This window comes from Schistocerca serialis, chromosome 10 (assembly GCF_023864345.2).
Source record: "Schistocerca serialis cubense isolate TAMUIC-IGC-003099 chromosome 10, iqSchSeri2.2, whole genome shotgun sequence".
In the NCBI taxonomy this organism is placed as follows: domain Eukaryota; kingdom Metazoa; phylum Arthropoda; class Insecta; order Orthoptera; family Acrididae; genus Schistocerca; species Schistocerca serialis.
This window is the reverse complement of record NC_064647.1, coordinates 250513660-250528490: the sequence shown is the minus strand read 5'-3', so window position 1 is coordinate 250528490 and position 14831 is coordinate 250513660. Positions and strand designations below refer to the sequence as shown.

General features: G+C 43.3%; 1 protein-coding gene across 5 annotated transcripts in view; it reads left to right on the top strand.

Annotated features, from left to right (window-relative positions):
• Positions 1-14831, top strand: part of LOC126424866 (uncharacterized) — a 436545-nt gene that overhangs the window by 330522 nt on the left and 91192 nt on the right. For all 5 annotated transcript variants that reach the window (XM_050087693.1, XM_050087692.1, XM_050087694.1 and 2 more), the window contains exon 6: positions 11025-11075. In XM_050087693.1, coding sequence (XP_049943650.1) covers positions 11025-11075 — 51 coding nt within the window. The remainder of the gene's footprint in view (positions 1-11024; positions 11076-14831) is intronic.

The window sequence follows — 14831 nt, the reverse complement described above, 5'->3', positions numbered from 1 at the left end:
GAGAATAACACGGAGAGCGGGAACAGTAGGTCTGAAAGAGGACGACTGCCGTGATCGCGAAAACAGGCGAATGGGAATACGGGGCAACTGCTGAACAGTGGAGAGTGGACCAGACGGAGAGTTGTGCCGTACGTGGGATATGGGCGCGAGGTGCCTGCATTCGAGATAAGAGGGTTGGATAGAGAGTGCTGGGATTGTATTTTCTGGTTTACGCTAGGTGTTCAAAACTGCCTAAGGAAGAGCAGAAGGTGTGGGAAATGGGCCAGTTGGTATAGGGTGCGAGTTGGGAATGCAGCCGGATGTGAAACGAGAAAGGAAGAAATGAAGAAAAGGAGACTGTGGTTTAAGAACCTGTGGATGTTGAGGTCATTAGAGACGGAGCAAAAGTGTGGGTTTGGTACAGTTAAGGCAGGAAATGACCTTTGCCCTTTTGAAGGGAAACATCCTGGCATTTGCCTTACGCGACGTAAGTAACCGCGGAAAACGTAAATGTGGATGACACGGCCGGACAGGGATGTGAACGGCGTCCACCTCAGTGCTCTGCTCGCTGAAGGCGTCCTCTCACGGGACGGCACGGGACGGGACGGTGGTCGCGTTTGGTGACGTCACGACGCCGAATCTCAGGCCCCACCACAATGCGAAGCGTGAAGAGAGGAAGAGAGGAGCACCCCAGTCGGATGCGACACAAGTTGAACTTACCAGATGCCATATTGGATTAAGTCAAACGGCGTTGAACTCCGTATTTGGTGGTTTTTAAATTGTAACATATGTGCTACGAACATAAGCTGTTTCATAGTAGCGGTACATTGAGAGTCTCTTCAAAACGCGTCGCTTTTTTTACGATTTGTTACAATAAAATGACAGAAAACTATATGTCGGTAGTTAGACCCTTCTCGTATTTCATTCGTTTTGTATTATAACTTGCGTGCTGTGGAAGTATTCCGGTCCAGTGCCATCGTACATAGATTATTTATCAAAACCTCAACATTATAGGCAGAATTTGTTATACTTAATATCAAATAATGATATTTGTGGTTACAACCTCTAGATATTTGTGTAAATTCTACAACATATTACTTACGAGATGCAATCTGTTTATTGCAGATCGATTTCAGCTACTGTGTAGCTACCTTCAATGCTACTTGAATGAAATGACAAGTTGAGAATCAGACATCAAAATATAAATTAAAAGTAGATCACAAATACATCAGCTTGTAAAACATAAATTTATGTACCAGTTATATCCAAGTCATCATGGCTCATCGTAAATAAAATCGCACGTGGTACCACTCTGCCATTACAGATAACAAACAGTTAAACTGAGCTTGATGCCTATATTACCATGTAGCTAACCTCAGTGTGTGACGTCAGTAGTAATTAACGCCCTCTTCATTATTGTCATTTGTGTACCACATTCTTTAAAGAATATTTAAAAAATAAAATATAGTAGCTTGAGATAAACTACAATGGCATCCGGAAATACTAAAATACACTCAGCAATTATCACAAAACCAGAAGGAACAATCCACAAATGGGTGGCGTACATTGAAATAGTAATAGCATTTGTTTTGTGTAAAACCTAAAATCAGTACTAATTAAAAGAAAAACAGGTTATACATTGTAGATGCGTGTCACACATTGAGTGCATAATCATCCCTCCCAACTGGGCTTATATTACAAAAAGTAACTTATCTGGTTGTCAAGTATAAACCAGTGTTACGATGTCAAGGAATACAACGTACAAATTTTACTTATAAAGCTCATCACTGTCTATTATAGGAACATACGTAACATGGTTTGGTGTTAGTGGTAGTACAGATGGGTTGTGAGCTACGAATACTGTCCCTACTTAAGGAGCTACGACACGGCATTACGCAGGGCCATACTTAGGAGGTGTTGCGTGTCCTTCTGCGGACCTGTGAAAGCCCCTTGTTTTTGCCAACTAGGCGGCTTTCGAAAAAAGAAAATGGGTTCTTCTCATTGCTGGCCGCTCATTGAGCAATGTGTCACGAGGACGTCTCCTCCTCCTCTAGCAGATCCAGAACTCTGCCGCCATCGGTCGCCTGTGTAGCAGCTTCGGTTGCTAGAGTGCCGCACCCTGTGTCAACGCGACGGGCTGCGAAATCTCATTCCTCAACTCTGTCCCTCCTCTCTAATGTCAATTTTTCACGTAATCTGACCTCAAGCCTACTCCCAGTTTGCCCTACGTAACATTCATTGCAGTAGGACATTATAATTTGTATATTCCTGATTCGTGGAGAAAATTAGTTTCATGTATTTCATTAGGTAGCACATGACCAAGTTTACTTTCGTTTGGAAAAGAAACGACATCGTTTTGATTTTTAGAAATAGATCTGGTACTAATAGCGTCATAATACGGCAACGTAATGAACGTCTTGTTGCCATCATTACCTTTGTTAGTCACAACATTTATTCCTTGCAGTTGTCTTGCCTTTGTTACTTTGTTGTAAATGTTATTTACATTATCTTTATGATAGTTGTTCATTTTTGGAATGTATTTAATAACCTCAAATTCTGTTTTTCGTTCGTAATCTGATACTAGAAGCTTAAATAGCCTATTAATGGTAAAGTTAAAAAAGGCATTTTTATGTTGACTGCCATGGTTAGAATGGTAAGCTAAAATGACATCAGTGTACCAAGCGTTCTTTCGAAAAATTCGTATGGTATGTTTACTCTTTTCATTCCTGATATGTAGATTGAAGAAATTTATGGAACTTGGCATACCAGATTTCAACCGCAAATTTTATTTTTGCATATTCACTATTGAACTGTGTTACAGTTGCATCTGTGTCATCATTAGTTCCTTCTGTTAACCACAACGTGTCATCAGCGTATCTGCAATAGTAGCCCAACTGCGTGCAGGGCTCTCCATTCTATGTCTGAGCATCTATAGCGTAATGGCTTTTAAATAATAACGATTATGTGACAAGTTAACTTTTTGGCATATTATTTACAATTTCTTTTTTCCAATACAAATTTTATAATAACTTTTTGTTGCTCACCAAATTTTTTTTTCTTTTATTTACAAAGCTATTTCTTTCTTATGATCTATCTAACTATGTTATGTTTTTCTTATATAGAATATTTTGCAAAGCTAATTTTTACACACACACACAGAGACATTGGTTTCATTTGCAAAGTTATTCTTTTCTGATGACTTATAACTATCAGATACATTTGTTTACACTAAAGCTAGTATTCAGAAGAGGAACTAAATATGACGTTTCCTATTTTGTTTCTGTATACATTGTTAATTCATTCAATATTTACATTTTCTTTCTGATTGGTTTCATCGTCATTTAATACGTACAATATTTACAATTTTTCTTTCTGATCATTCTGTATGCAGTACTTACGTTTTAATCATTTCCTTCTGATCATTTTTTCTATGTAAAGAATACTTATGAGAGACGAGGACTAGCAGCAGTGGATGTAAAAAACCTACGACTTCCTGCCCTCCCGCCCTCCCAACCATCCACACATACACACACACACACACACACACACACACACACACACACACACACACACACACACACACACACACACACACACAAGCAAACAATGACATTGGTTCATGCGATTATTCTGTACACAATCGCACGTACACATCAACTATTAACAAAAAAAAATCACTTCAACACACTCAATGAGTCCAATGAATAGTGAGAGTATTGTAGTGGCTGATGCTGTCCCCACTGGGGAATCATTTGTCGTCATGGTGGGATAGCCCTGCTCGCAGCTTCCGTGCAGTATGTACGTCGTGACCTCTTAACTGAATGATTACCTGGTGAAGCTCACCAGAGCCTTCGAGTAGGCAGCTTTCGTAATCCGCCGTCGTGAGAGCCTTTGAAGCAACATTAGCCTGCCTCCGGGTGGCATCTGCACCTGTGTGGTATGAGTACATCTTCGATCTAAGCCCTACATATTCCACAATCTGCGAACCATTCGCCTCGTCTTTCCTCAGACTGAGAACCTTTTTGCTTTGTGGTGTTACTCTAAAAGGATTATCAGCCGCATAACAGATGTGTCGAATTCTTCGTCATTATACCTAATTACTTCATATGAACCAAAACCTTTCACCCAGTAGATGAAACTGCACGTATCCAAAAAAAATAATTTGCTATCTGTTACGTTTGAGTCATAGTGAAAGTGGAGGTGTTTGGAGAGGTTCCAAAGACACATACTGATGTAGACACACTTCGTGAACTACGGTGGAACCTTGAACATCTCCACAGTGAGTAGTCATTCATTGAAGATTGCTAACTGCCTCGAAATTTGGCCTGGCAATGTAATCTCTTGCGCCATAGCGCCCATCCCAACGGAAAAGTAAATGCGTTTCACGATACTCTCTAACATTTTCCACGGTTTTTCCGAATATTGAATTATTCAATAACTTGTAAAATTGTGTTTCAAAATCACATGTTGCAAGAGCCCTCCATTGAGTGTTTACACAAATGTACCCCTTCAACCAGCAACGCTGCTTGAAGAAGATCCCACAAGTGATACCTACAAGTTGCATCCCTAACCTGAGACATTGCTGGTGGCTTCTGTCACGAAGAATATGTCACAGTTTGCTCCCCAGCATTGTCAACAGCTTCTGGATGGAGCCATTTCGTGGGACTGGGCGCCTCAGACGTAGCAGCAAGTGACCGTCCCCGTCATGTAAATAGTTGGGAACTGTCAGTTCTACCTCGAGGACATGTTCCTCACCGGCATCTGCAGCCACACCAAGGACATTTTCCTTCAATCTGGCGATCTGTACATCCATCGGAACTTTTTAAATGGTAGACTTTGCTGCGTGGTTTGTCTGTAGAGGATGTTTACATCCAGGTAATGGATTTAACTTAAATTGTCAGACGGTCTGTAATTGCTCTCATTCGTTTGTGTCTTATTCACCTTGGCATACATGGGCACACAGTGACAAAGTCACTGCAAATCCAACGCTCGAAGAAGAGCAGTATGACAACATCGGTCAATAGTTTGATGCTGACACATTTCTTCATTAACATTTCATACCACGAAAGCGCTGTAATAGAGGACAGGTTCCAGGTACTATGTGCCCAGGCATACAGTCCAGAACTTCTCCACGAGCTGGTTTACATCTGCTTTCATGCATAATATTGCGTATTCTCCTAAATTAGGGATGCCGAACGCTGGTAAACATTCACAGCATGCTGATACTCCGCAGTGATTATGCTGCTGCCTGTTAGTTTATTGGAGAATGCGATATGTCAAGTAATGTGGTTTCGTGGAGCCTCTCCGTCGAACCCAGGTACTTGTCTGGGAAGGCCTCCCTCCTCGTCATCAGTATGCGTGACCCTGGTGAACAAAGTCAGCCAAGTGGTGAATTGTGGTAGCAGGCGGCTAGGCGCTGTGGCGGTCGCTGCTTCAAGTTGCAAGCATCGTGGGGAACTTCCCCTTTAGATGACATTGGCGTCTCGACTCGACCACCTGCTCGTACAAGCCACCATTTTCCTGCAAGCTGATAGTAGGGAATTATTGCGATAAATCCCGTCAACTTCCCATGCACTTCTTTCGAGCTCATCGAGCAACCATCTTGCTGCATTATCCGCGACATATGATTCGAATTTATTGTTACTGGAGTCATTCGAGCATACAACTTGACATGATGCTGTATGCGGTACGTGCAGTCCTGTGCAGTTAGTCTGGGAGGAGGTGGCGTCGTCTTCAATGCACAGCACAGGAGCCAGGAGGCACTCCAAGTCAGCGTACTGGACGAAGAACCGTCGCTCCCAGCGGCGGTCAGTCTTAAACTTTAATACTGTTTATCCTCGATAGGTGTTTCCAAATGTACCAGCAGTCAGTGACGTGCATTTCAAGATAATTACGCTTGGTAAACGAATCGAGACATCTACGAGAAAAACGGCATGTACCGTAATATTTCGACATTAGGACAGAAAGTAGGCAGGACGTGATTTTTTATCGACATGTAGTCTTTCTTCTCGCCCTGGGAGAGTAGCAACAGTCTAAGTGATTGGGGCACTGACTGGCTAATTTTGAATAGTAGAAGGGTCAGACTACTTTATGCTTTACTATTTGACAAGCTGCTCGGGATTTGCAGCCAGTTCATGCATAGGTACACTAAGGCAAATAACCCCTGAATGAGTGAGGACGAGTACGGGCTATCTGACGATTTAAGCTACATCTTTTACCTTGACGTAAACAACCTCTGTAGGCAAACCGTGCAACAAAATCTACCATTTGGAGCGATTCGATGGGTGTCCAAAGGGGAAGTCACCAGATTGAAGGCAAATGTCCACGATGTTGCTGCAGATGCTGGTGAGGGATATGCTCTGGAGGTATAACCGACTTACCCCACCCGTCTGTATGACGTGCACAGTGACTTGCTACAATCTCTGGTGCGCCTAGTACCCTAAACAGTTCCATTCCGAAATTGTTCACAACGCTGGGCAACAAACAGCGACATCTTCTTCATTGCAGAAACCTCCAGCAATGTCTGAGACCAAGGATCAACTTGTTAGTATCACCTGTGGAATCTCCTTCAAGCAGCGTTACTGGCTCAAAGAGTAATCACTGAACACAGGGCTCTCACAACGTATCATGTTCAAACAGGTTATTACAAGTTTATGAGCAATTCAAATTGCGGGAAAACCATGGAAAATGTTAGAGAATACCACAAAATTCATTTAGCGTACTGGTGGGATGGGTGTCATGGTGCAAGAGATTGCAGCACCAGGCCAAATTTCAGGTGGTCGCCATCTTCAGTGAAGGAATAGTCACTGCAGAGATGGCCAATATTCCAGTGCAGTTCACGAAGTCTGTCTGTTCGGGACCTCTCCAGACTCCAAAGACCTGCGCGCATCCACAAAAGATAATGTTGTGCATCTGGTGGAACAGTGGCAGTGTTGAGTGTGTAACCACCACTGCTGACATTCATTGTCAGCAACTGAGACGTAATCCAAGAACAACGACCAGGAAGACTGCGTGAAGTGACACCGCTCCACGACAAAGCCCGCTGGCATCCTGCTAGACGGACAGAAAACTCTATACGGGAGTTGGTGGGAGAAGTCATTGCGCGTCTGCGTTATTCACCTGATCTTGCGCCCTTAGAATTTCACCTTTTCTGCTCCCTATCGAACAGCCTTCAAGGAAAATCTTTTGCGGATGAAAATATGCTCCGTAAACGGCTCGACAAATTCTTCGTTTCAGAACCACATGATTTCTAAGTCGCAGAATTCAAAAGTTACCCCAGTGTTGGCAGACTGTTGTAAATAGTGAAGGAGCGTATGCTATTGATGACTAGAGTGTCTGTTATGCGTATTTGTTGTGTTTATTAAACTTACAGAAAAACTGTACCAACTTATGCTCCAACCTAATAGAAATAAAATGAAAAATAGAAATAATTCAAATGCCAAGATCGCTTAAATACTGTTTACTGGATAACCGGTTTCAGCACACTAAAGGTGCCATCATCGGATCTGGAAGTAGATAGACATTTATAAACCATTTGGATACAACGATATATGAGACAGGCTAGCTGATATAAAATCATTGTCACATACCGACCGCTGTCAGTCGAGCAACGGCCATGTACCAAATAGTTTGACCTTGTGACTTCGGTTTTACATGTCTTATGGAAAAGAATGACCAGGAGAGCAGTTGTTTCTTAATTTTTGTGACAATGATTTCTATATCAGCTGGTCTGCCTCATGTATCGTTATATCCAAATGGTTAAGCTACATTCAGATCCGATGATGGCACCTTTATTGTGTTGAAACCGGTTATACAGTAAACAGTATTTAAGCGATCTTCGCTTTTGAATTATTTTTACAGCAGAGTGATCGCCCCACTACGGACTATGTGTTCACTGAAAAGTGGAAAATGTATTTAAGTTCCTGTTCTTTGTATTAGCTTGAGTGTAAACAAATGTATGTTATAGTCGCAGTTTTAATCCGGAAAGTTATCTTCTTCTGACGAACTAATGTATGTACATGCAAGAAAAAACTGTCTGTGTTAGCACAGTAATCAGCCGCTAAGCCGGCCCTCAGAAGTCCGGCCTCCAGGAATCTGGCCCACGTCCAGCCTGTGGTCGCTCATGCAGAACTGAGGCATATAATAACGAATTCCCGTGTGTAACAAATGTTGTTAGTTAATTACAGTGTTGAATAATGCTATATATGTTTGAAATTGTGGCCGCCATTACGGTTCAGTGTCACGGCTTCTACGCTGAAGAGCCACAGAAACTGGTACACCTGCCTAATATCGTGTAGGGCCCCCGCGAGCACGCAGAAGTGCCCCCAACACGACGTTGCGTGGACTCGAGTAATGTCTGAAGTAGTGCTGGAGAGAACTGACACCATGAAACCTGCAGGGCTGTCCATTAAGCCGTAAGAGTACAGGGGGGTGGAGACCTCTTCTGAACACTACGTTGCAAGACATCTCAGATATGCTCAATAATGTTCACGTCTGGGGAGTTTCGTGGCCAGCTGAAGTGTTTAAACTCAGAAGAGTGTTCCTGGAGCCACTCTGCAGCAAGTCTGGATGTGTGGGGTGTCGCATTGTCCTGCTGTAACTGCCCAAGTCCGTCGGAATGCACAGTGGACACGAATGGATGCAGGTGTGCAGACAGTACGCATCACGTGTCACAGCCCTGTCTAGACGTATCAGGGGTTCCACATCACTCCACCTCCACATGCCCCCTATAACATTACAGAGCCCACCAGCTTGAACAGTCACCTGCTGACATCCAGGGTCCACGATTTCATGAGCATACCCGTACACGTCCATCCGCTTGATACAATTTGAAACCGACCAGGCAACATGTTTCCAGTCACCAACAGTCCGATTTCGGTGTTGACGGATCCAGGCGAGGCGTAAAGCTTTGTGTCGTGCAGTCATCAAGGGTACACGAGTGGGCCTTCGGCTCCGAAAGCCCATGTCGGTGATGTTTCGTTGAATGGTTCTCAGGTTAACGCTTGTTGATATCCCAGCATTGTAATCTGCAGCAGTTGGCGGAAGGGTTGCACTTCTCTCACTTTGAACGATTCTATTCAGTCGGCGTTGGTCCCGTTCTTGCAGGCAGAGGATTTCTCATTAGTAACAATTTTTTCAAATCGGTACGAGAATAAGTAGGTCTTGTTGGTTTATATTGGAAATAGCGTTGACTGTGTCCATTTAAATGGATGTAGGCCCATGTACGAATTCCGGCATAATTCACAAAGTACAGTTATTTAAATTATTACTGCGGCATTTCGGATCCTGTAAATCCATCTTCAGGAGCTTTGGGTCTTATATCGTATGTATGTGACATTTTGTGCGCTTTTCTCCCTTTTTTGTGGCGATGTAAAATAGTTTCAGACCCAAAGAAATGGTATAAGCAAGATAGTTGTTAAGTCAGAACATTCACGGTAAGGATGCGGCAAACCGCATCACGGCTTCCGCATCTGCGCATATGTCGTTGCCCAGCGCGTCCCTTAGTTATACTTTACCTCAGCCACAACGGTGTGAGGGGCGCCTTAGTGTAACACTAATTTTCCCCAGGCAGCGAGTGTTGGTGCGCCAGGCTCTGTTGAGATCGCTTCAGGCATTACGCATGTGTGCTTTTATGTCGCTTTATTTGCCTGTCATCGGCACTGTCGCAAAGAGCCTACCGAGCCTGAAAACTAGGGATTCGACAGTAATGTCGGTCGTTATATAATATTTCTCGTTCACACCGCATCCTTAGGGCTGTCAAGGGTGTATTGCGCCCACAGTATTTTTTGCACAGATAATGAGTCATACGTGTACAAAATTTGGTTGAAACTGCTCCAGACATTCCTCAGCTATGCTTATATGTCACTCCCTTTTCACTGCCACCCCAGCCCCTGTGAGAGGAACGGGGTTCTTTTTCTTACAGTAGTTATTTCCAGACAGTAAAGATAAACTTACCAAGTTTGGTTGAAATCGATCTAGTGGTTTCGTTGGAGATATGGAACGTACATACAGTGATTTTTATAAATGTATACATTCAAGTTGTCGGCCTCATAGATGAGAACGCGCTTATTTCTCGACACAGTCCGCTTTTAGCTGAGTGCACAGTGTACAGCTTTTCCAGTGGCCAAACTCCATTCCTGGTGCGCGCTTTTTGTCTAAAATAATCGCCCGCTGGTCCATTATATTGGAATCAAAATGTTTCCCAGCCAGTAATTTCTGTAGATGTAGCAATAAGCGTAAATCAGGGGACTGGGAACGTAGTCGAAACGTTGGTTGGGCCAATAATTGAAGACATGCGCGGAAAAACGGGCTAACCCTCAAACGTAAAAGCTTAGAGGTAAGTGATGCCATCTGTTGCTGTGTACGGGAACTATCAAAATTGACATTGGCCTCACGCCTAAACACCACACTACTTTTTACGTTTGAGGGTTAGCCCGTTTTTCCGCGCATGTTTTCAATTGGTACGTCAAATCCATACTTTTTCCTCACTGCAAAGAGCAACTTTGTGGTGGTACGTTGTACCGAAGAAAAATTATTTCAGTTTCCTTTGCAAACCAGTCCTCTCTTCGGCCTTTTTTCCGTTCAGTTCGTCCAGGCGAGTCTTCAGTGCTACCCAGAAAGCACAGACCACAACTTTTCCAGCAGATGAGATCGCCAAGACTTTGCTCCTTCCACGCTTTGCCTTGCTTGTGGTTTCATCTCCGGCCTGATGTGCTGCACTCAAATCACACCCACATTAAATCAACGGCGCACAAAATCAATCGGACGGTTCAAAACGGACTGGGAAATTCATTGCACATTTGTTTCAATCAGCATCCACCAGCAATCCACCTTGTATAAATATTTCTCGCGGTTAACTCTGTGCTGTACGTTTTCTTCTGCTATGCCTACGAACTGAGCTACTTCACACTACTTTAATTGCCAATGTCTTGTGCCGTCTCGTGATTTTCTCCATGTTGCCGTCTTTGCGGTTCTTGGCATTCGCATAATCGTTCACGCTACACATCACGTCTCATTCAAAGTTTCTTACTTTCTTTCTTTTCCAGGTGCCACACAGAGAATACCAGCGTCTGAAAAGAAAGACCGACGTCCTTAAGGTAAGCAAGGTAATTAAGAAAATAGGTCTTGCTTCATGCAATTCAGTCTGTAAAATTCATTCGCAGCTTCTACACAAAACTTGGAAATTTTCGGTGATAGCTGAAAAAATGCACAGCGATTGGGATGAAGAAATTGTAGTCGTGTATGTATGTGTGAAGGCAGTCAAGCAGTTGTTGATTGAGACCGTTTAGTTTAACAAGTAGACTGCGTTAGGACAGGGACTCCCAACGAGCGGAATGGCTACACAAAAAGTCTCTGAGCTCGAAAAGTGGTTTTATCGTCTTTACTTTTTTAACTGTCGTCCTTCTCTTCTTACAAGTTGACTTACGTTTCCTGTTTTCATTCAGTATCTAAGGGCATCATATACTGGGACAACTCGCCACTGAGGAAGAAAGCGTTCCACTGAGGCGTAGTGCAGTGCACGCTGCAGAACGTCCTACGCACAGTTTTGTAGATAGTTGGGAATACTGAGTTTACTTTAAATGCAAACGGAAACTGAATCTCCTTCACAACTCCTTCAGATGCATGGAAGTATTTGTGAATATATAATACTGCTATCAGCCTACGAATATGAATATACACTGTATCTGCTCGAAAGCGTCCGAACACCCCTACGTAATGCGGAATTGGCCACTAGATGTCACGGGAGGTGGACCTGCCAGTGTAAAACGAGGCGTAGAGTGTCAGCGTGTTGTGAACAGAGAAACAGTCAGTAACAGCAGAAAAGGGGCGGTCGTCGGAACTCGGTGATTTCGACCGTGGACCAGCCACTCACTGTATGTCACCTGAGTCGCAAATCCACCAGAGACAGATCAACCCTTCCAAAGCTGCCAAAGTAGACTGTTGTCAAATGGAAACGCGAAGGAACGGCCGCAGCTGAACCGAGACCAGGCAGAGCACACGTAGTGGCAGACAGGGACCGCCGAACGTTGGAAGAATTCGCTTGAGATCAACAGTCCACTAGCACGGTGACTGAGCGCAGGACGTTACAAAGGGCAGCTCCCAAAAAGTCACAGATCTCTGTAGTCGGTGGTAAGCGACGCCAGTGGGCAGTGCACGACTGGAAGCGAGTGCTGTGGAGAGGCGAACCACTCCGCACACTGTGGCGATCCAATGGAAGGGTCTGAGTTGGGCGAAAATGCCTGGAAAATGTGAGCTCCTACAAGCAGTGAAGTAGGGAAGAGGTGGCCTTACGGCATGGGGATGTTTCTCGTGCTTAGGAAATGGTCCGTCACCATACTTAAGAAAACACTAAGCGCGGAAGGATGTTGTTGTTGTTGTGGTCTTCAGTCCTGAGACTGGTTTGATGCAGCTCTCCATGCTACTCTATCCTGTGCAAGCTTCTTCATCTCCCAGTACCTACTGCAACCTACATCCTTCTGAATCTGCTTAGTGTATTCATCTCTTGGTCTCTCCCTATGATTTTTACCCTCCACGCTGCCCTCAAATACTAAATTGATGATCCCTTGATGCCTCAGAACATGTCCTACCAACCAATCCCTTCTTCTGGTCAAGTTGTGCCACAAACTTCTCTTCTCCCCAATCCTATTCAATACTTCCTCATTAGTTATGTGATCTACCCATCTAATCTTCAGCATTCTTCTGTAGCACCACATTTCGAAAGCTTCTATTCTCTTCTTGTCCAAACTATTTACCGTCCATGTTTCACTTCCATACATGGCTACACTCCATACAAATACTTTCAGAAATAACTTTCTGACACTTAAATCTATACTCGATGTTAACAAATTTCTCTTCTTCAGAAACGCTTTCCTTGCCATTGCCAGCCTACATTTTATATCCTCTCTACTTCGTCCATCATCAGTTATTTTGCTCCCCAAATAGCAAAACTCCTTTACTACTTTAAGTGTCTCATTTCCTAATCTAATACCCTCAGCATCACCCGACTTAACTCGACTACATTCCATTATCCTCGTTTTGCTTTTGTTGATGTTCATCTTATATCCTCCCTTCAAGACACCATCCATTCCGTTCAACTGCTCTTCCAAGTCCTTTGCTGTCTGTGACAGAATTACAATGTCATCGGCGAACCTCAAAGTTTTTATTTCTTCTCCATGGATTTTAATACCTACTCCAAATTTTTCTTTTGTTTCCTTTACTGCTTGCTCAATATAGAGATTGAATAACATCGGGGAGAGGCTACAACCCTGTCTTACTCCCTTCCCAACCACTGCTTCCCTTTCATGTCCCTCAACTCTTATAACTGCCATCTGGTTTCTGTACAAGTTGTAAATAGCCTTTCGCTCCCTGTATTTTACCCCTGCCACCTTCAGAATTTGAAAGAGAGTATTCCAGTTAACATTGTCAAAAGCTTTCTCTAAGTCTACAAATGCTAGAAACGTAGGTTTGCCTTCCCTTAATCTTTCTTCTAAGATAAGTCGTAAGGTCAGTATTGCCTCACGTGCTCCAGTATTTCTACGGAATCCAAACTGATCTTCACCGAGGTCAGCTTCTTCTAGTTTTTCCTTTCGTCTGTAAAGAATTCGTGTTAGTACTTTGCAGCTGTGGCTTATTAAACTGATTGTTCGGTAATTTTCACATCTGTCAACACCTGCTTTCTTTGGGATTGGAATTATTATATTCTTCTTGAAGTCTGAGGGTATTTCGCCTGTTTCATACATCTTGCTCACCAGATGGTAGAGTTTTGTCAGGACTGGCTCTCCCAAGGCCGTCAGTAGTTCCAATGGAATGTTGTCTACTCCGGGGGCCTTGTTTCGACTCAGGTCCTTCAGTGCTCTGTCAAACTCTTCACGCAGTATCGTATCTCCCATTTCATCTTCATCTACATCCTCTTCCATTTCCATAATATTGTCCTCAAGTGCATCGCCCTTGTATAGACCCTCTATATACTCCTTCCACCTTTCTGCTTTCCCTTCTTTGCTTAGAACTGGGTTTCCATCTGAGCTCTTGATGTTCATACATGTGGTTCTCTTATCTCCAAAGGTCTCTTTAATTTTCCTGTAGGCAGTATCTATCTTACCCCTAGTGAGAGAAGCCTCTACATCCTTACATTTGTCCTCTAGCCATCCCTGCTTAGCCATTTTGCGCTTCCTGTCGATCTCATTTTTGAGACGTTTGTATTCCTTTTTGCCTGCTTCATTTACTGCATTTTTATATTTTCTCCTTTCATCAATTAAATTCAATATTTCTTCTGTTACCCAAGGATTTCTACTAACCCTCTTCTTTTTACCTACTTGATCGTCTGCTGCCTTCACTACTTCATCCCTCAGAGCTACCCATTCTTCTTCTACTGTATTTCTTTCCCCCATTCCTTTCAATTGTTCCCTTATGCTCTCCCTGAAACTCTGTACAACCTCTGGTTCTTTCAGTTTATCCAGGTCCCATCTCCTTAAATTCCCACCTTTTTGCAGTTTCTTCAGTTTTAATCTACAGGTCATAACCAATAGATTGTGGTCAGAGTCCACATCTGCCCCTGGAAATGTCTTACAACTTAAAACCTGGTTCCTAAATCTCTGTCTTACCATTATATAATCTATCTGATACCTTTTAGTATCTCCAGGGTTCTTCCATGTATACAACCTTCTATCATGATTCTTAAACCAAGTGTTAGCTATGATTAAGTTGTGCTCTGTGCAAAATTCTATCAGGCGGCTTCCTCTTTCATTTCTTAGCCCCAATCCATATTCACCTACTACATTTCCTTCTCTCCCTTTTCCTACACTCGAATTCCAGTCACCCATGACTATTAAATTTTCGTCTCCCTTCACTATCTG